The 21,937-nt window shown below is 42.0% G+C and overlaps 1 protein-coding gene across 12 annotated transcripts in view; it reads left to right on the forward strand.

Annotated features, from left to right (window-relative positions):
- PLCB4 (phospholipase C beta 4) overlaps positions 1-21,937 on the forward strand; it is a 482,736-nt gene that overhangs the window by 165,983 nt on the left and 294,816 nt on the right. For 7 of the 12 annotated variants that reach the window (XM_061435584.1, XM_061435583.1, XM_061435593.1 and 4 more), the window contains one exon: positions 12,347-12,423. In XM_061435584.1, the coding sequence (XP_061291568.1) occupies positions 12,421-12,423 (3 nt within the window). In that variant the 5' untranslated portion in view covers positions 12,347-12,420. The remainder of the gene's footprint in view (positions 1-12,346; positions 12,424-21,937) is intronic. The other 5 variants (XM_061435591.1, XM_061435586.1, XM_061435590.1 and 2 more) reach the window with 1 other exon arrangement.

Genomic DNA, 21,937 nt, shown 5'->3' on the forward strand with positions numbered 1-21,937 from the left:
CTATATGCACTGCATAGCCTCCATCTACCCCCACTGTAGTCATAGGCCACCTCTCTCCTCCCTAACTCCTTGAAATCCTTAATCTGTTATCTATTTGTGTACGTTCGTCATTTTAAGGATGCCATACAAATGGAACTGTGTAGTATATAACCTACTGAGATAAGCCTTTTTGCTTCACTAAATTCCCTTAAGGTCTCCCCGAATTGTGTTATTAAGAATTCTTTCCCTATTGTTGCTGAGTAGTATTCTGTTTCTTTTTATCTTTTTAATAGAGCTCCTACAAAGTTTAAAATTGCATATATAATGTATATGTATGACTGAGTCCAGTTCTCTGTTCACCTGAAACTATCACAATATTGTTAATCAGTTATACCCCTATACAAAATGAAAAGTTTAAAGAAGTAAAATTAAATTAAAAAAATTACATATGTAACTCACAGTTGTGGCTTTTATCGTATTTCTGTTGGACACTATTGGTTTAAGTGTGTAATCAAGCAGCACATTTCCATTTCATTTGCATTGAATTTCTGGCATCCTGTGTTAAATGATGGGGCTTCCCTGGTGGCTCAACGGTAAAGAATCTGCCTGCCAATGTAGGAATCAGGTTCAGTCGTTGCGTTGGGAAGATCCCTTCGAGAAGGAAATGGCAACCCATTACAGTATTCTTGCCTGGGAAATCCCATAGACAGAGGAGCCTGGGGGTGGTGAGCTACAGTCTATGGGGTCACAGAGTCAGACACGATTTACTGATTAAACCACAGCATGTTAAATGCTGCATTTTGTTCTGCTAACTGTAATGTCAGGTTATTTGGAAATGAATGAGGGAGTGAAAGTGAAAGAAAGTGAAGTCTCTCAGTCGTGTCCGACTCTTTGCGGCCCCATAGACTGTAGCCTACCAGGCTCCTCAGTCCATGGGATTTTCCAGGCAAGAGTACTGGAGTGGGGTGCCATTTCCTTCTCCAGAGGATCTATCCGACCCAGGGATTGAACCCGGGTCTCCTGCATTGTAGGCAGACGCATGAGGGAGTAGTACCTTTAAAAATCATTTCAGGGGAGTAAAATCGTCTCATTATCTTTCCCACTCCCCTCCTTGCACTTTCTTTTTTTGGTCAGTTTTCAGGAAGAAAACCTTTGTATTTGTATACTCAAAAGAAACTTTTCATGAGGTTAGGCAGCAAGGGGGGAGTTCCTTGCAGCTGCTGGCAGTGGTATCAGTACACTCATTTGAGACTAATTAAATGGCTCATATTTATCTGATATTTTGCCTCTCGGGAGACTCAGAAGCCTTTTTTTTTTTTTTTTTTTTTAACTTAAGCTTCAAAAAGAAACCAGCTCAGTTAGCTTATGATGCAAAGAAGAAGCAGGACACAGGGACATTTCAGAGCAGATTAGAACTGAGGTAAAAGATAATACGATTTTCAATTAAAATTGCCTGGGGAAATAAGGTAGGCAGAGAATAATTACCTGGGTTGGCACATATCCAGCTTTCTAAAACAAAGACCCTGCTTAAATATTCTGAGGGATCACTGACAACCACAGGCAGCCAAAGACCTTAAGAATTATGTCTGATCTTGAAACTATTTGAGTGGCTGCAGGAGGCTGCAGTGCATAAGAATTTTAAGTCAATTTCATGAGAAATTCTAACAAATACAACTTGGGAAAAGCCAAGACCCCACAAATAAGCAAGTCCACAAAGCGGCAGATTAAAGGGAGGATTCTTGGACAAAATATATTTGTATTTCTGTAATTTCTGCTCTGTGCCCACTAGGGCTTTGGAACTGAGATGGCACCATGGGGGAACATAAAGAGAATGGCTTAAAGGACATTCTAATCACTCACCTCGTCACAGAGGGAATGGGGTGGTCACAGTCCTTGATCAAGTGCATTGCAGGTACCAGGAATGATCACCAAGTAAATGCAACCTGACGTGGGCTCAGCCAACCCAGTTGTGGAAATGAATTGTTGATAGGAAATGTTCTTTTTTTAAACTTATTTTTAAAATTGAAGTATATTTGATTTACAATGTTGTGTTTCTGCTATATAGAGAAGTGATTCAGTTACAGATTATTTTTCATTTTCTTTTTCCATTATGGTTTATTATAGGATATTGAATACAGTTCCCTATGCTACACAGAAGGGCCTTACTATTTATTCATTCTATATGTAATGGTTCACATCTGTTAATCCCAAACTTCCAATCCACCCCTTCCCTCATCCCCCATTTACCTCGGAAAGCAAGTGTTCGTTTAATACAGATATCAGGATGTAGTACTGTGGCCTCCATCCCAAAGCCACCTCCACATTGTTACAGCTACTGAGCACATGCTTCTTGAGTTCCATTGTGTATGTGTGTGTGTGTTTGTGTGAGTCACTCAGTCATGTCTGACTCTTTGAGACTCTGTGGACTGTAGCCCATCAGGCTCCTCTATCAATGGAATTCTCCAGGGAAGAATACTGGAGTGTTTGTCATTCCCGTCTCTAGGGGATCTTCCCAACCCAGCGATCAAACCCAGGTCTCCTGGATTGCAGGCAGACTCTTTCCTGTCTGGGCTGCCAGGGAGCCCCTGCTGTGACTGGATGGAATTGATGGGAAAGGTCTGAGGTTATGCAACTACAGCTTTTTCTTTTCTCATGACCTAAAGAAAGACTCACTTTCTTCTCTCTAGTAGGAGAGTCAGTGGTTTTTCCTCTTTGCTTCTAGTGTTAGCTTTGGCTTTGTTGCCATCTTTTTGTAATCTTTTGGTTTCAAAATGTAAGATAATTTTGGAAGGAGTAACAAAGAGAAGTAATCAATTACAGCTTTCATCTCTCCTCTTCCAAATAAAGATATAGGGGCTTAAGGAATGCTTGGATTATTTTCTTTTTTTAAGAAGCCTTCATAAGCTTGTTTGGACAATTAATGGTTTTACGAGCAAGGATGCAGAGTTTGAATTCGCATGCCTGTGTTTGCTCTCTCCATGACTGGATCAGTAATGTAACTCCTCCGTGTCTCTGTCTCCTCATCTGTGGAAAGTTTCCACTATATAGAATTTGGTGAGATTTAATGAGTTAATATATACAAAACACTGAGAGCAGCATCTGAGTTTAGTAATTTCTCACGTTTTGTTGTTTGGTTGCTAAGTCGTGTCCGACTGTTTGCAGCCAAATGGACTGCAGCATGACAGACTCCTCTGTCCTCTACTGTGTCCCAGAGTTTGCTCACGTTAGTGTCCATTAAGCTGGTGATGCTATCTAACTATTTAATCCTCTGCTGCCCCCTTCTCCTTCTGCCTTCAGTCTTCAGGATCTTTTCCAATGAATCAGCTCTTTGCGTAGGTGGCCAAAGTATTGGAGTTTCAGCTTCGACATCGGTCCTTCCAATGAATATTCAGTGTTGAACTCCTTTAGAATTGACTGGCTTGATCTCCTTGCAGTCCAAGGGACTTTCAAGAGTCTTCTCCAGCACCGCAGTTCAAAAGTGTCAATTCTTCAGCACTCGGCCTTCCTTATGGTCCAGCTCTCACATCTGTACGTGATTATTGGAAAAAAACATAGCTTTGACTATACAGATTTTTGTTGGCAAAATGATGTCTCTGCTTTTTAATACTCTGTCTAGGTGTGTCATAGCTTTCCTTCCAAGGAGCAAGCATTTTTAAATTTCATGGCTGCAGTCACTGTCCGCAGTGATTTTGGAGTCCAAGAAAATAAAGTCTGTCACTGTTTCTACTTTTTCCTCATCTATTTGCCATGAAGTGGTTGGACTTGATCTTAGTTTTTTGAATGTTGAATTTAAACCCAGCTTTTTCACTCTCCTCTTTCACCCTCATCCAGAGGCTCTTTAGTTCCCATTGGCTTTCTGCCATTCAGTTCAGTTCAGTCGCTCAGTCGTGTCCAACTCTTTGCGACGCCATGAATTGCAGCACACCAGGCCTCCCTGTCCATCACCATCTCCCGGAGTTCACTCAAACTCATGTCTATCGAGTCGGTGATGCCATCCAGCCATCTCATCCTCTGTTGTCCTCTTCTCCTCCTGCCCCCAATCCATCCCAGCATCAGAGTCTTTTCCAGTGAGTCAACTCCTTGCATGAGGTGCCCAAAGTATTGGAGTTTCAGCTTTAGCATCAGTCCTTCCAAAGAATACCCAGGACTGATCTCCTTTAGAATGGTCTGGTTGGATCTCCTTGCAGTCCAAGGGACTCTCAAGAGTCTTTTCCAACACCACAATTCTGCCATTAGAGTGGTATTATCTGCATATCTAAGTTTGTTGATATTTCTCTTGGTAATCTTGATTCTAGCTTGTGTCTCATCCAGTGTGGCATTTCGCATGATGTACTCTGTCTGCATAGACATTGAAGAATCAGTGTGGCAATATACAGCCTTGTCGTGCTCATTGGTTGGTTATTATTACTATTATTATTTGTTTTGCTTCTTCTGGACCTGTCAAGTCATTTTGCTTTCTAACCAAACATGTTTTTGAAGGAAGACAATCTAAAGATTGTCATTTTTTTTTTCCAGTTAAAAAAATCTTAATGAATATGCTATGTGCTAGTGATTATATTAAGCATGCTTTTTAATTTTCTTTATCCTTTTCCTTTTACTATTAGTATGGTTATGTATATGTTGTCTCTATGTAACTTCTAAACAGTGAAATATGTTGTGTTAAAAGCAGTTAAGTTGGTTGAGACTGTGTAGAAAAATATAACAATTTAATTAAAAAATTTTTAGCTCATGGTGTTATTTGGGCATTTAAAATTTATTTTTGGCCCTTCTAGGTACTAGTTATGTGTTTGTTTTCTTCTCTCTGTCTCTCTTTTTTTATCTTCTTCTGCTCCTCCTTTTCCTCCTTCAGAATATCAGTTGTCTACACATATGATTTCACAAGGTTCAGTTTAAACTCGAGGAGAGAAACATCTCATGTACATCTGGAGGCTGGCAGAGAACATGCATTCTTAGGGCTGGAGTCTTAGCTGCTCTAGTGATGAGTGGGAGACCTGTCCCAGTGTGCTCTCTCATTTTAACTTCAGGGCATCCTCTCTGCTGGCTGGTGAGCTCTCCTTGTGACATGATGTCAGCTTCCAACCTGAGAAAAAAAACGCATGCTGATGACAGATGCATGCAGTAGGCAGGTACTAGGTACAGCAGGCAGAAATCTCAGATGGCCCCAGGACCCCCGCCCTGGAAACTGTGACCTTATGTCATTTCTGAAATGTGGTTATGTTGGGTGGCATGGTTGACTTTAAGAATGAGGTTTTCTTTGGTGGGTGTGTCCTAGTCAGCTGAGAATCTAGAAGGGACTCAATATAGTTTCAAGGAGAGAGAGGAATTCCACATGAGGAAGATTCTCCATTGCTGAACTGGACAATGGTGGGGCCACGTGGCCAGGAGTGTGGGTGGCATCTGGGAGCTGGGCGTGACCCCTGCTAACAGCCGGCAGAAAGCGCCCTCAGTCTTGTGACTGTAAGGACATGAGCTTGGCCAGCAATCTGGAAGTCATTCATTCCTCAAGCTCCAGAAAGGAAGGTAGCCTAGCAGAGACCTTGATTTTAGCCTTGTAAGGTGTTCAACAGAGAACCCTACAGCTGGACCCAGACTTCTGACCTACAGGACCACAAGCTACTAAATTGTTGTTTTAAGCCATCAAGTTTGTAACAGTTTTGTGACCTAGTCACAGAAAACCAGCACACAAGGGAAACCAGGCAGAAGAAGGTAGGTGTGTAATTGCAAAGGCATTGCCATTATTTAGAGAAAAATATAACACTTTTAAAATAACCCATAATAAATTCCTATGAAGAGCCCCCAGTTAAACATTTTAAAGCCAGTGAGCCACAGTAAATGCCAGACCCAGGAGCTGTAACTCTTCTGGGTTTCTCAAGGTGGTGCTTTTAGACTTTGGGAAGGGCGGAGGAATGATGAAGCTACACCCTTGCTAGATGTTTCTTGCGTGATGGTGACAATGTGCCGTCAAGGACGGTGGACGCTTTCCCGCCTTCCCTGTCATCCGCAGTGCTGGCTGAGCTTTCATGTGGCTTGGGGGGTCACTAACCCAGGGGCAAGAGGGGAGCTGGGGCACATGAATGAGGGCCACCTACTGGGGGTGATCCAGAGGGAGGTGCTGGGGGGCCGGGTGCACCCAGATCTTCTCAGGAGGGCCAGCCACCTCTCGGTTCTGGCTGGAGACCAGCATTCTGGGTCTATATCGCCCAGTCTTCCAGATGTCCAAGTGCAGCTGGGATTCCAAAGATTTATGGGAAATCTCCCCACATGTAAGTGTTAGCCGTCAGCTCAGATGTTAAAAGGTCACCGTGCCAGATGAAGCCCTCGGCAGCCCCTCCTCCAGCGTAGCCCAGAGGAGCCAGTCTGCGCGCAGCATGGAGCGTGAGCGCCAGGGGACAGGGGTTCTGCTCGCTCGGTCACCGTGGCGTCCTCGTGTCAAGCCGCGGGGTGCACTGTACATGCTTGTGGGGTGGCTCGGAGGGGACAGCAGTGTGTTTGTATCTCTGTGGAACTTATCAAATGTGAGCTTACTTTGGTGAAACAAGTTTTAAAGATCTGATTGCTTTTTGTTTTAAATTGAAGTGTAGTTGACTTACAACATAGTGTTAGTTTCAGGTGTAAGCAAAGTGATGCACACACACACACACACACACAGATGAGCTGTATGTCCTTATCAGATTACTTTGTGTGGTTGTGCCAACAGTGTCCTTTGGGCCCAGCCAATCCCTCTCTTTAACTGCAGCTCCACTGAGGCCTCTTCTGGAAGTCATCGGCAGTGAGAGGCATCAGAGGAGGAACTGTGCACTCTGCTCCGTGTGGCTGGCCCCATCCCGGGTGCTTTGCCCTGGCTGTCTCCCTTCACCCCACCCCGACTTCTGAGATGGGTACTAGCAGTACCTCCCTCTCGGAGAAGGCAGTGGCACCCCACTCCAGTACTCCTGCCTGGAAAATCCCATGGATGGAGGAGCCTGGTAGGCTGCAGTCCATGGGGTCACTAAGAGTTGGACACGACTAAGCGACTTCACTTTCACTTTTCACTTTCATGCATTGGAAGAGGAAATGGCAACCCACTCCAGTGTTCTTACCTGGAGAATCCCAGGGACGGTGGAGCCTGATGTTGTCTATGGGGTTGCACAGAGTTGGACACGACTAAAGCGACTTAGCAGTAGCAGCAGCAGCAGTACCTCCCTCTTAAAGATGCAGAGTGGGCTCAGAGAGGCGCAGCCAGTTGCTCGCAGACCACGCAGCTGGTAGACAGTTGTCCTCGGTTTCCTCTGATGGCCTTCTCCTCGCTTGCTGCTCGGGGTGTGCTCTGGAGCCAGCAGCATCATCACCTCCTGGGAGCTTGGTAGAGATGCGGAGTCCATGGTCTCCATGAGAATCCTGTCTCAAACAGAATCTGCTTTTCTACCAAATAACTTGGCAATTTGTATGTATGGTAAAGTTTCAGGGCTCTAAACTTAGGTTATTCCTGAGCCACTTCTGTGGATTTGGTGAAATCTCTCTTTCACTTGAACTTATTACTCATCTTTTCCACTTAAACATTTTCACTTGAAAATAAAAAATAACTGATAAATAACTAATAACATGATAACATTACTTTAGTAAATAGCTATCAGTGTATTTGTTGTGATAGAATTAAGTTCAGTACAGACTGACATAATTTTTCATATATAGAAGTTGTGTTAATGTGTGTGCACTCTACATTCTCTCTCCATGTGTAGTGGTAAAATACCTATATTTTACATGTAAGCTGTACCTTGAATAAACACTGTAATAAATTAATGATAAACTGTCCCTGTGGGCCACGAGTGGGAGTGTGTTCCAGCCGTGGTGCTTTGTAAATGCGGTCACCAAGTCTTCCCCTCCCACGGGCACACCCTTGAAGCGTCAAGCTCCCATCAGGTGGTGGGGCTGCCTCTCCATCCTTGGAGTCTGGACCTGACCACGTGGTTTGCTTTGCCTGCTGCTACGGTAGCACGTGTGACACAGCAGAGACTCATGCAGGGGGACCCACACTCTTGCCATCCTCACCAACTTGGGATCTTGGTGTGACCCAAAGTAAATGTTTACTGATTAAGTCACAGAGGTTTGAGGTGGTTGGTTACACTGCGCAAACTCACTGATATGACAGTGCTCTAACATTCTGTTTGTAAAACAGTACTTTCCCATGTCTAATAGCAGATTGGAGCGAGAGAATCTGTTTTGATTCAGTCTTGCCCAGTTACTCTTCACTTGAAAACAAAATTTCAATATTAAATATATCGGGGAGAGCACTGAATACTAGTCTTTTTGTGTTCAATACATAGATTCATAAAAACAGGCCTCTCAATGTGAGTCTCTTATATTTGTAGGTTTTCTTTTTCTCCTCCACTGAGCAATAAAAATATCACACTTAGCTAAGCTCCCCGTTGCTTTGAAATAAGACTGTATCTCAAGCACTGTGGCATCTGCCATTAGTGGTACTTTGCAGGCATATACTCTTCTTTGGCAAAAGAAAAATATAATTGTATTTCCCATCACAATAAATCCCATGGAGAATTATAATAGTCTCTTAAAAATATAAATATTTACCAGTTACTGTTCCCTTGGAGAGGGTAAGTATTTTGTTATTTTTGAAAGAAGCCAACTTCTGTTCACTGGCAAACTTACTGAAAGTTAACCATTTTTTAAACTTCAGTGAAATGTCATTTATAAAGCATAACATTCACCAACTCAAAATGCATGATTCAGTGGTTTTTAGTATATACACAAAGTTATGGAACCATTTTTACAGTCTAACCTCAGAACATTTTCATCACGTCAAAGAGAAATCCCACCCCCTTGAGCGAGTGGTCCCCACCTTCCCTGCCCTTCCAGTCCTGTACAACCACTAACCTGCTCTCTGCATCTGTTCAGTTCAGTTCAGTTCAGTTCAGTCGCTCAGTTGTGTCCAACTCTTTGTGACTGCATGGACTGCAGCACTCCAGGCTTCCCTGTCCACCACCAACTCCCGGAGCCTACTAAAACTCATTTCCATCCAGTCGGTGATGCCATCCAACCATCTCATCCTCTGGTGTCTCCTTCTCCTCCTGCCTTCAATCTTTCCCAGCATCAGGGTCTTTTCCAATGAGTCAGTTCTTTGCATCAGATGGCCAAAGAATTGGAGTTTCAACTTCAACATTAGTCCTTTCAATGAATATTCAGGACTGATTTCCTTTAGGATGAACTGGTTGGATCCCCTTGCAGTTCTAGGGACTCTCAAGAGTCTTCTCCAACACCACAGTTCAGAAGCATCAATTCTTCGATGCTCAGCTTTCTTTTATAGGCCAACTCTCACATCCATATGTGACTACTGGAAAAACCATAGCTTTGAGTAGACAGACCTTTGTTGGCAGAGTCTTTGCTTTTTAATATGCTGTCTAGGCTGGTCATAACTTTTCTTCCAAGGAGAAAGCGTCTGTATCTGTGGATTTGCCTATTCTGGACATTTCATATACATGCAGTCATACAATATGTGGCCTTTGTGACTGGCTTCTTTCATTTAGTATAATATTTTTTTAAGGTGCATTCATGTTGTCACATGTATTTGTGTTGCATTCTTTTGATTGCTGAATAAAATTTATTGTATAGATATGCTATATTTTTAAAATCCATTTCTCAGTTCATGGATATTGAGATTATTTCAGCCTGTTGGCTATCTTGAATAATGCTACCATGAAAAAATACATCAAATTTTTTTGTATGGACATACATTTTCATTTCTCTTCAGAATTACTGGCCATATGGGGGAAGATCCCTGGAGAAGGGAATGGCTACTCGCTCCATTATTCTTGTCTGGAGAATCCCATAGACAGAGGAGCCTGATGGGCTACAGTCCATGGGACCCCAGTCCGTCAGTCATGACTGAGTGACTAACACACACACACACACACACACAGTAATTCTATGTTTAACAATTTGAGGAATGCCAGACTGTGTTCAAAAGTGACTGCAGCATTTTGTATCCCAGAAGCAATGTAGGAGGGTTCTGATTTCTCCAAGTTCTCATCAACACTTTTCTTAACCTGTTCTCTGATTAAAGTTATCCTAGTAGGTGTGAATAAGTATCTCATTGTGGTTTTAACTTAATTTTATATGATGGTTGAGCATTTCTTTATGTATTTGTGTATCTTTTTTGGGAGAAATGTCTATTTATTTACTCATTTTTAAATTGGGTTATCTTTTATCATTAAATTATAATAGTTCTTAAAATATTCTGGATAGGTCTCCTATTAGATATGCAATTTGCAAAAATCTTTTTCTGTGTTGTGGGTTGTCTTCACCTTCTTGATGGTGACCTCTGAAGCACAGAAGTTTTTAATTTGATGATGTCCAACTTACCTATTTTTTTTTCTGTGTTGTTTGTACCTTTAGTATTGTTTCTATGAAACCATTGCCTAAATCCATGGTCACACAGACTTGTTTCTATGTTGTATTTACTCCTAAGAGTTTTGTGTTTTCGCTCTCATGTTTACGTCTATGACGCAGTTTGCACTATTGTTTGTGTGTGTGGTGTGAGGTAGGAGCCACCTTCCTTGCTTTGCATGTGGATTTCTAGTTGTCCCAGCACTGTTTGTGGAATAGTGCTTTTCAGCAAATATATTTTGTTATATCTTTTTTGTTATTATCTTTTTTACATTAAAAAATATTTTTGTTATTATCTTTTCCTCTTCAGTGGGCTTACATTCTTTGAAAAACAGCTTTTGTTTACACCAGCATTAATAGGATCTGGGATTTGGGGGCTTTTTATAACTATTTATTAGGTTTTCTTCTATGTTATAGAAAACTTTTTCTTCTTTTGAAAGACCAAATGCACACACAGAGACACATAAACACAGAGATTTGTAGAGGCTGATACACAGACACATGTGCTTACTCATCCATTCAGTCTCTTCTTTACCAAAGATCCCATTTACATCCTTCAGCACCTAGAGTAATAATACTTGGATGAAAAAGTTGGTAGCTTATGGCCTTGATTCACATATGAGTATAGCAGTTACAGAGGTTACAGAGGTCAGTTACAGAGGTTTGCCCATCATATCCCAGTAGCTAAATAGTTCATGACAAACTGTTTATACTGCTTCACCTCTATATAGTTAAGTATTTCAACATTGGGTTTCCCAAATGTTGTAATATCCTAGCCACGGACAGAAGTAGAAAGGCTTATGGAATAATGCATCAGTTTTATGCTGGATAGTTACTTAAGGAATTAGAAAAGAAAAGCAAAATGTGTCCAGCATTTAAGTCTCTGGTTACAGAGACTTAAAGACTTGGGCATCAAGTGGTCTCTCAAAATGAAGAGCATGATATGGCTGAGTTATTAATCAATGAGCTTTTTTGGAACTGAGCTTGATTCATAGTCCCAGGAGGTAAACAGATTTAACTTCTCAGCCCTAGGCAGACCATTCAGTTATTCATCTGTTTACTGACAATGTCGGAAGTACCTAGTGTGTGATAGGCACTACCTTGGTGCTGGGTGTATACAGCTTGGTTCTAATCTTTTTTCTTTTTTTAAATGACATGGTTTTCATTTGTGGCTGTATTGGGTTGGCCAAAAAGTTTGATTGGGTTTTTCCATTCGATGTTACAGAAAAGCCTGAATGAACATTTTGATGAACCTTTCTACCTGGGAGCTTACAGTAGGCATCTCCACAAATAGATGATGATCTTTGCAAAATCCCAGTTCAGATTTTACAGACATCATTTTCCATGTCTGGATTGCCAGTTTTTCTGCCTCTACTTTCTTTCCAGATGGAAATGGACTTCCTCTTACTTCTGTGTACTTTTAACACCACCAGACCTGTGTCACTCTCCCACCCCACACAACATCTTGGAAAGATCTTGAAGCCTAAAGTCAATGTCAAGTCCAAAGTCTACATGACAACTTCTTAATGAAGACAATACAAAAATACACATAAAAAATATTGACTGTTTGTACACGGATGCAATTTCATTGTAAATCTTTCCTGTTCTGCACTGTTCTTCTTTGAAAGGTTTCTTAAAATTACTATCAGTTTTACCATCAATCAGGAAAAGATCATTGTATCTACTTCTAGAACATTTTGAATATCCTTGTTCAACTGCTGCTTAATTATTTTGGTAGGTCAAGAGGTGGAATTGGAGATCAGCAGCTTAATAAAGTATATAAATCCTGTAGGCTGAGTGTAGCAGTAACATTTCTGATGATTACGTGTTTTGTCATCTGTTTAGAAACTGTCACGAATTTATTAATGTCTCTTTCTGATGTGTTTTAAAGAATACTAGGGGCTTTGATTTTGAAGTACAGAGATTTCCATGGAATGCAGAAGTCCTTTACATTCACTTTTCTCTGTTCTGTGTCGTTCCTTCACAGAGGACAGCGCTGTAATTGGACTAAGCAGAAATCACCTTTAGCCAGCCCCAAGCCATCTGGTATGTACTCTGCACATGGTGGGTAAGAGTTGATAGTTTTGTGGAGTTCTAGAACTTTCAGTCTGTAAAATGAATCCCTTCAGTCACACTGTTATCCCATCTGAAAGGCCTCTCAAAACTGGTTCACAGATGTTTTCTTTGATGTTGTGGAACACTCATCACCTGGCATTTTCTAGATTCAAGTTTATTCATCCTACCAGCTTTGGATGCTTCATTTTCTGCTAAATTTTCTTGCTGTCTGCACTGACTTTTGTGTACATTTAGTAAGCATCAGTGTGTTAGTCACTAAGTCGTGTCTGACTCTTTGTGACCCCATGGACTATAGCCTGCGAGGCTCCTCAGTCCATGAGATTTCCCAGGCAAGAATACTGGAGTGGGTTGCCATTTCCTTCAGATATTATTATTAAAGTTAATGTTTTATGTAGTTCTTTCTGAGGAGAACTGTATGTGACTTGTTTTTAATCTTATGCACATTTTGTTTAAAAAGATTCTCACAGATGCGAACTCACTGTCAGCCTGAATCCACTCTCCGTTTTATGGGAGCTACCTATAAAGATGATGTAATTAACTCCTTCCAGTGTTTCTCTGAAGTTCTGTTTTACAAATCTTTAACAAAATGCTAAAATGGAAATCAGAAATATATATGCACAGTTCTTTTTATTTATAAATGATGAATTGCCCATGCTTTATTCAAGAGCCAGAGTCCTAATGAATGCTCTTTTACAACTCCTTTGGCCAATTGTTATTTTCTTCTTGGTGTTGTAAATAAAAAATTTGAACTATATGTCATTTCTTACTTCAAGGGACAAGAAGTAATTTTATAGTGATCACATGAAAAAAATAACCAGCAGATTTATATTTATGGTAAAGAATCTGCCTGCAATGTGGGAGACCTGGGTTCCATCCCTGGGTTGAGAAGATCCCCCAGAGAAGGGAATAGCTACCCACTCCAGTATTCTGGCCTGGAGAATTCCATGGACTGTATAGTGCATGGGGTTGCAAAGAGTCAGATACGACTGAGAGACTTTCACTTTCACTGATATCACATGTTCTTTGGGCTTCCGTTGTGGCTCAGTTGGTAAAGAATCTGCCTGCAATGGGGGAGACCTTGGTTCGATTCCTGGGTTGGGAAGATCTGCTGGAGAAGGGAAAGGCTACCCACTCCAGTGTTCTGGCCTGTAGAATCCCATGGACTATAGTGGATTCCAGGCTCTATGGACAGAGAAGCCTGGTGGGCTACAGTCCATGTGGTCTCAAAGAGTCAGACACAACTGAGTGACTTTCACATCACATCATGTCTATAAGTGAGCTCCAGGTCCCAAGCATTTAAAATCAGTATTATTTTCTTCTCCACTTTTCATGCCATGTCAGACATTCCATTATCTCCTGGCAGGGCCCATGGCTGATTTTCTTCCAGCCTTTCTGTGAGAGGAGGGAAGACTCATACTACCTGACAAGTTCTCCATACTACCATATCAGTACTTAACGATGACAGAAGAAGATCAAGAAAGTAGATTTATTATTGAATGTTCCTACTTATTTTTAGTCAAGTGCAGTATATTTTACTGTTCCCCGTGGATGATTCATAACCATGTCTCAGCAGGCAAACTCAAGTTGGGAATCTAAATAATTCACTAGAGACTTTTAAATCAGTGTGGACAGGATATCTACTTTTTGGTTTCTTTTTAATGTTTTTTTTTTGACTATCTAGTTTCTCTGTACAGTCACTGTATTATGCTTAAAAAATAAGTATTGTTCATCATCTGTTTTACATGGTCCCTATGAAGAATTAGGTAATTTGTGAAAAGAAAGACTCGATTTAAGAATAAAAAAAAATAACCTAGAGCTTAGAAGTTGTTTGTTCTATATTTTATGATTTCTTGTATATTAAGTGGTATAAATGCCACCCATTTGGTTTTACAGAATTTAGATGGCATTGAGGCTTCCCTTGTGGCTCAGGTGGTAAGAATCTGCCTGCAATGCAGGAGACCTGGGTTCAGTCCCTGGGTTGGGAAGATCCCCTGGAGAAGGGAATGGCAACCCATTCCAGTATTCTTGCCTGGAGAATCCCACAGACAGAGAAGTCTGGCGGGCTACAGTTCATGGGGGTCACAAAGAGTCGGACATGACTGAGTGGCTGACACTTCAGATGGCATCGGGCCCCGGGACAACTAATGTAGAACGTGGGCTCCTCTTCCATCCCCACACCCAATATAGGACCTGATTGAACCTGGCATCTCACTTGTCACTGGGTTTTGATTGTCATCTTTGTGTTAGGCTTGCCTTTTCCCAGGGAGAAAATTCTTGTGTGTTTCCTGACATCTTCTTCTAAAAGTAAAAGCATTTTACTCTAGCAACATTCAATTGTTGCTGCTAAGTCGCTTCAGTCATGTCCGACTCTCTGTGACCCCAGAGAAGACAGCCCACCAGGCTCCCCCGACCCTGGGATTCTCCAGGCAAGAATACTGGAGTGGGTTGCCATTTCCTTCTCCAATGCATTAAAGTGAAAAGTGAAAGTGAAGTCGCTCAGTCGTGTCCAACTCTTTGCGACCCCATGGACTGCAGCCCACCAGGCTCCTCCATCCATGGGATTTTCCAGACAAGAGTACTGGAGTGGGGTGCCATTGCCTTCTCCGATTCAATTGTTGGCTGCTTTAATAATGAATTTTTATCCTGAAGTGAAATCTGATACTTTTATAATGTCCTCCCATATTTAAAATTGGAAATATCTGGACCCTGGCATCTGAACTATTCTTGTTTCATCTTGAACACTGGCGTAATTTTGTCATGATTCCAACAGTGGGATGTACATATGTTCTAAGTGGGTTACTTTTTTTTAGGACTATTACATCCACAGTGGGCATTCAGAATATATTTTAATTCCTGTAATGGCAAAAGGTATATTTTATGTTTTTCTTATTTAAGTTACATTCAGCTTAGCTTTTCATCAGTGTTAAAATAGAAAGAATTTAAATAAACCAAATGAGATGAATTATCCTCACTCTTACATTTCTAGCTTCAGAGTGAGTCTTCTTAAAGAAGAATTTATTAGTTTGGTCAAACCAAAAGCCACGTGTTCAAGTTTCATGAAAGAAAACAAACCTTGGTACCTACTGACCTGTTTTGTTTGCATTTCAAAGATATACTATTTGCGAGGCAAAACTCACCTAGTTTTGGGGGTTGCTTTCTTCCTTTGGAGTGACTTGAAATTGTTTTTATTAAATATTGGTTATGTTCAGAATTTATACTATCAGTGTCATGTATGAAGCTCACCAAACTTTATGCTGACTTTATTTTTACTTCTACTTTGAGCCTTACACACTACCCTCACCTTGTTCACACCTGGAGAAAAATATGTTGTGCCAAGTTATTAGCATCTTTATTCTAGGGCTGCTGCATTGCTCTATAGGAACAAAGAGGCTTCTTGCTTGTTGTTTAACAAGCAAGTGATGAGTGCAGCTATTTTAAATACTAAAGTGTTACAGAAACTTATCTGAGGTACGGAAACAAGGATCCGTTACACATTTTCCTGGAGCCTATTCACACATCATGAAAGTCTTGGCTTGGGTGCCCCTGAGCAGACTTGAGATGGGATTTCTGCAGGAGTCTTTTATTAGGGCAGCATTCCCAGGGGGATGAGGGAGTGGGGAAGGGAAGGGAGAAGGGAGCCAGACAGGGGAAGGTGTGGGCAGTGTCTCTGCCTCGACCCAATACCTGGAGGAGCTCTGGAGTACAACTGCTCCAGGAATCTGCTCCTTCTGCTCTAGCGAGGGAGCTGGCCTTCCCATCTCTGCCTCAGACACCGACTGTGGGCTGGTGGGAGAGGGGCTGCAAACCAGGGAGCACTTGACTCTGTATCTGCAGGTAAAGCAGCTCTGGAAGTTGAAGAGTGCTTCTCTTAAGAAATGTGCAGTTGCCATCTTTAGAAGCAAAACACAAAAGCTGGGAGGTGGGCACACAGGACAATTAAAAGGTATCAGTGGTATCTGGACAGACACTGGAGTATCTCCTCTACCTAGTCACATGTTGTCTCACCTACTTCCTCACTTATCTGGGCATATTCTTCATCCCTTAGGCCATTTCCTGGTGTCAGTTACATTCATTTTCTTGCTTCGAGTTGGTCATGAGCTACTGCTTCAAACAGCAGAATCCCAGACTACTGAAGGTAGTCTTCAGTAAATAGAGCTGCTACATGTATTAGAGTTAGAAGAAAATAAAAATCCATAACTTCAAAGCTTTCCTTAGATGGGTGTCTTCATGGATAACAATTTCAGTGCCCTGATAAAAGAGGCAGGGATATTCTGTGACTATATTGTTGGCATTTATTCTTGCTAGAAACATTTCCAAGCATACATGTTAACACGATGATTTCTCATTCTCATTTATTTTAACCATCCTTATAAATTTTATACTTTAGCTTTTGCCTTTAAAAGTATTTTCTTAAACCTTTTATGAAAATATATGGTGTTTCTGAACTGAATTGAAATGATGGTATTTCCTTTTAGTCAGTTAAGTTGCTTAGTTGTATCCGACTCTCTGTAACCCCATGGACTGCAGCACGCCAGGCTTCCCTGTCCATCACCAACTCCCAAAGCTTGCTCAAACTCATGTCCAGCCAGTCGGTGATGCCATCCAACCATCTCATCCTCTGTTGTCCCCTTCTCCTCCTGCCTTCAATCTTTCCCAGCATCAGGGTCTTTTCCAGTGAGTCAGTTCTTCGCATCAGGTGGTCAAAGTATTGGAGTGTCAGCTTCAGCATCAGTCCCTCCAATGAATATTCAGGACTGATTTCCTTTAGGATGGACTGGTTGGATCTCTTTGCTGTCCAAAGAACTCTCAAGAATCTTCTCCAACACCACAGTTCAAAAGCATCAGTTCTTTGGCACTCAGCTTTCTTTATGGTCCAACTCTCACATCCATACATGACTACTAGAAAAACCATAGCCTTGACTAGACTCACCTTTGTTGGCAAGTAATGTCTTTGCTTTATTTAATATGCTGTCTAGGTTGGTCATAACTTTTCTTCCAAGGAGCAAGTGTCTTTTAATTTCATGGCTGCAGTCACTATCTGCAGTGATTTTGGAGCCCAAAAAAACAAAGTCTCTCACTGTTTCCATTGTTTCCCCTCTATTTGCCATGAAGTGATGGGTGTTTCTTTCCTTGGGCACTTTCAACTCAGTATAGCACAAAAATGTGGCCTAGTAGAAACAGCATGTGAACAGCAAGGCATTTCTCTTTAGCCTCATTTAAAATTAAAAAAAAAAAAAAAAAAGGTTGTGATAACAGGCTGAATTGGAGGCTGGGAAGTCCAAGATCACACTTGAAATTAATTTAAATAATGTGTTTAGCCTAGCATATCCTAATTATTATCATTTCAACATTCAATACTATTAATTATATTTTGCTTTTTAATTTTTTATTGGGTGTAAATTCGATACAACAAATCTCAATTCAAACTAGCCATATTTCAAGTGCTCAAAACCACTTTGGCCAATGGCACTGTATTGGACAGTGCAACTTCAGAATGTTATAGAAAAGCTCTGATAAGAGGCTTCTTTCCTTTGAGACAAAACTTTTTGTCAGCAGTCTGAATCTTCCAGCTTGGTAACCCCATTCAATAAAGCAATGAGGTGGCATTGTTGTCCAAAGAAAGTGAGCTGATCTGTCTTTGATGAGCTATTGTCACTTCCATTTGGTACTTAATGCCCTGTAGGCATGAATTATGATGAAAAAGATTGGGTTTGACAGCTAAGATATCAACGATAACCTTCAGGAGTGCAGAGTTACTTTTTGAAAGACCCCGGGTCTTGATTGAAGGGGAGACTGTGTAGAAATTTTAAAGAGGAGAGGAAGGCATCTTAGGAAATGGAAAAAATGATGTATATGTATATAATGTGTGTTGGCAGAGAAGAGTGTAGATAAGTTTGAGTACTGGCATGTAATCTGACAAGGCTGGAATACTAACTGCACAGTAAGAAAGGTAGTTAGTGTCTAGACTGATGCCAGTTTTGAAAACCTAGATTGTGCAGAGTATGAAGTGGGATATCATCATGGCTTAGTTTACACACTAGGCTCTGTTTTTTGGAATCCCTCCAAAATGTAGTGACTTGAAACAACAGAAGCCCCCTCATCACCTCACATTTCCTGTGAGTCAGGGGTTCTGGAAGGGCTTCATTGTGCCCTTCTGGCTCAGAGGACCTTTCAGGTAGCTGCATTCAGACAGTATCTGAAGCTGCAAGAGCAGGAGGCTGGAGCAGCTGGAGGCTGGCTGGGTTTCCCCGCCACAGGCTCAGGATGTCTCCGTGGCTCTCTTCATGGGTAACCATGGGCTTCCTCATGGTCTGCTGGCTCTAGGGCAGCTGGTGCTTCCTTGGGCCCTGTGATTATTCCCCCTGACAAGTGAGAGGCACCTCTGCTCGGGAAGGCTCCTTGGAAATAATGCTGCATCATTTCCATCACATGACTTTGTTACTGGGGAGTCACGAGCCAGTCCAGTTTCAAGGGGAGGAGACATAAATGCCCACTTCTCAGTGGGAGGGTGCTAAAGTCGCCTGGTGTGGAGAGAGTGTTGGAAGAACTGTCCCAGAACCCCTTCCCAGCACCACTGCTGTCTGCATCTTGCCCCCGGGCCGTGCCCTGGGAGTGTTGTAGCGTGAGCTCACCATTCATTCCTGGGTCCACTTCCACACGGGCGCTCTCTCTCCTTTCCTCACCTGGGGAGCTAGACTGAGCAGCCCTTCAGTTCCGGCAGTGAATGGCCAGCCCTGGCCTTCCGTCCCCCTTTCAATATCTTTACTTGCCTTTACTGGTAGAGGCTCCCGCTAGCGTGGGCATGCCCCAGCCTCACATTCTCCTCGCATTCTTGATTTGTGGAATAACTGAGGGGTAAGAGAAACAGCAAACACAAAGGAAAGAAGAATCTTCTAACCCTTTACTTCACCCCTCTACCACGTAGGGATATCTTCTTCGTACGAAAGGATTTTCACCCTTGGCTAACGGCAGGGCTCTTCTCTCCCTTCTTCCGTTTCTAGGGTGGCTCTCTATTGCTCTGTTTTTGGTTTCCATGAACATCTGGGCTTACTTCCCGAGGTGATTAGAAGGAAGGAGGAAGGATATGAGACCAGCACATAACTTGTGTAAGAGAGGTTTCCTAAATATTCCTAAGGCCAGCATTCTGCCACATCCTGTTCTCCCTGGTTTTCATAGGAAGGTCTCCATTCTTTGCCAGAATCTCAAATTTATCTGAATACCAGCCTTGAAACTAGGTGTGTGATGAGCTTTCCTGTACTTTCCTAGCCTTCCTTCCTCTTGCTAAATCACAGCCTTTAACTAGAAAATATTAAAATGCCAACAGCAGAAGAGTTTAGAGGTATTAAATTCTGCAACTTAATTACTGTGAACTACATTAAAAAGAAGACTTGATGGATAGAGAAATGGATAAAGATCTAGGTATTCAAAAAGGCTAGTTGGTAGGAATATGGTTGCTCACCGGGAAAAAAAATCTTTCAATTTTTCTTTATTTTTAAAATAAAATACTAGAGAAGAAAAGCATAAACCATAAAATTATAGTGTGATACATTTGGGAAAATAATGTCCGTTTTCTACTTTAGCAGTTGCTGAAGTCTTATCCTGTTTTTCAGTCCAAATAAAATTTCAGAAATTTTTGTCCTTAGCAAAGTTATTTATCCTGACTTGTTTCCCAAAAGATTTGAAGAAACTGAAAAAGATCTAACAGTCCAGTATTTTTTAGTTTGACTAGCATTTTCACATATAGCTTTTTAATATGCTATTATTGAAGTTCTTAAGACATTAAAATTGCTTTTGCGTGACATTTTCCAAGAGCCCTTGTGCAATCCTGACAGCAGGAACTTCTTATTCCAAAGACAGAGTTTCTTGTCCCCATATACGGTCCCACGCTCCCCTATCTTGAGTTGGGTAGCCTGAATCTTTTCCAGGTTTGAAACATTTTTTCCCTGCTACAGTGAGAAGGTTTGCTTTGTTTGGTTTGTTTCTGTAAAAAAGAAAGAAAAAATAAAGCCAATTTAGCTCCCTGACCCTTTTAATTTTTTTGATTTGTCAATAATCAAAAAGCCAGTAGAAGTTTTGCATTTGCAAAGTCTTTGCTTACTCTTCTGAAATGAACAAAAGAGCAGGCTTTGTGATTTCATTGTCCTCAGTTGGGGAAGGGCAGCTTGCTGAGGACTGAGGACTAAAATAAACCCTCCCAGGAAAGGGAACCAGCCAGTGACCTTGGGTCGTGACCACCTTGCAGATCAACTGCTCCCTTCCTTGCTGTTTTTTGTGGCTTCTGGCGGGGCATCAAGTGTCACAAATGCAGAAGAGAGCAGTCTGAGGAGGACTCCAGTGCCTCTGCGGGCAAAAGTGCTGACGTGATCTCCTAATCCCTGTATGGCCGCAGGCTTTCACAGCGGGCAGGCAGGGAGCGGAGAGAAGGCACTCCTCTACAAAAGAGAAGCGGCAAGAAACTGATGCCGTGGCGGTGACTTTTACACTCCTCAAGGAATAATAGAGCAGTCTGGAATTTGGAGAGATGCGTGCAGATGTTAGTAGCCCTTACTGATCCAAAAGAGAAATAAAAGTCACACCTACTGCTCGAAGCAATTAGAAGTGTATTGGAAAACTGGAGGGTGCTCCTGGTGACTGATAATTTCTTACCTGGTTCGCTGCCTTTTGGTGTGGGAGGAAGAAGGTGAGCTCTGAAGCCTGCGGCTTGGTTTTCCCATCTGGAAAATGAGCACAGTGTCACCAATTTCATTGGGTTTCGGGTCTTTACAAGGAGGTGGGGGATATGCGGGACCCATCTTCTATAGGTAGTATCTTCCTTCCCATTTTTCTCTCCATGGATATTTGTGAGCTTCCAAACTACTTTCTTCTGTGTGACGTTTCCCACGAGCCCTTGAGTCGTCATGAAAGCAGGAACTGCTTATTCCAAAGAGAGGATTTCTTGTCTCCCCATATTTTCTGTTTTGACCTGGGCATCCTGAACCTTTTCCAGACCTGAAACATGGTTCTACCCACCTCCCCCCACAATGGAACTGTTCACTTTGATCTGTTTCTGTAAAAGGGAGAAAAAAATAAATAAACCCCACTCAGCTCCCTGGCACTAGAGATGTTAACTCTTCTCCTTTTGCTCCTCAGAAACCCTCTGCTCTTTCTTCTGTACGAAAGTAAAGGAAGGAAGGATCTGCACCTTGAGGAGCTTCGGGTACTACTCTGTCCTTCTGTTAAGGACTTTCTCCTGCCTAACGGGGCCCACCCTCTCTGCCTTTAGAACCTGTGGCTTCTGGTACAGGTGCTGCTGTTAGGATGACCATCCCTGGATTGAATCCCTCTTCCTGTAGTCATGCCGTCTCTGCTTCTCCTCTGCACACATCTGCTGGCACCTTTGCCTCTCCTGGGGCTTATTTCTGCCATTCCCACAGCTTCAGTCCTATCTAAAAACCTGCCCTGCTTTGCCTGCCTTGTCTTTCTTCTTCCTTCTGCCTTTTTCACAAAAATTGAAGTGAAATTC

This window comes from Bos javanicus, chromosome 13 (assembly GCF_032452875.1).
Source record: "Bos javanicus breed banteng chromosome 13, ARS-OSU_banteng_1.0, whole genome shotgun sequence".
Classification (NCBI taxonomy): Eukaryota; Metazoa; Chordata; class Mammalia; order Artiodactyla; family Bovidae; genus Bos; species Bos javanicus.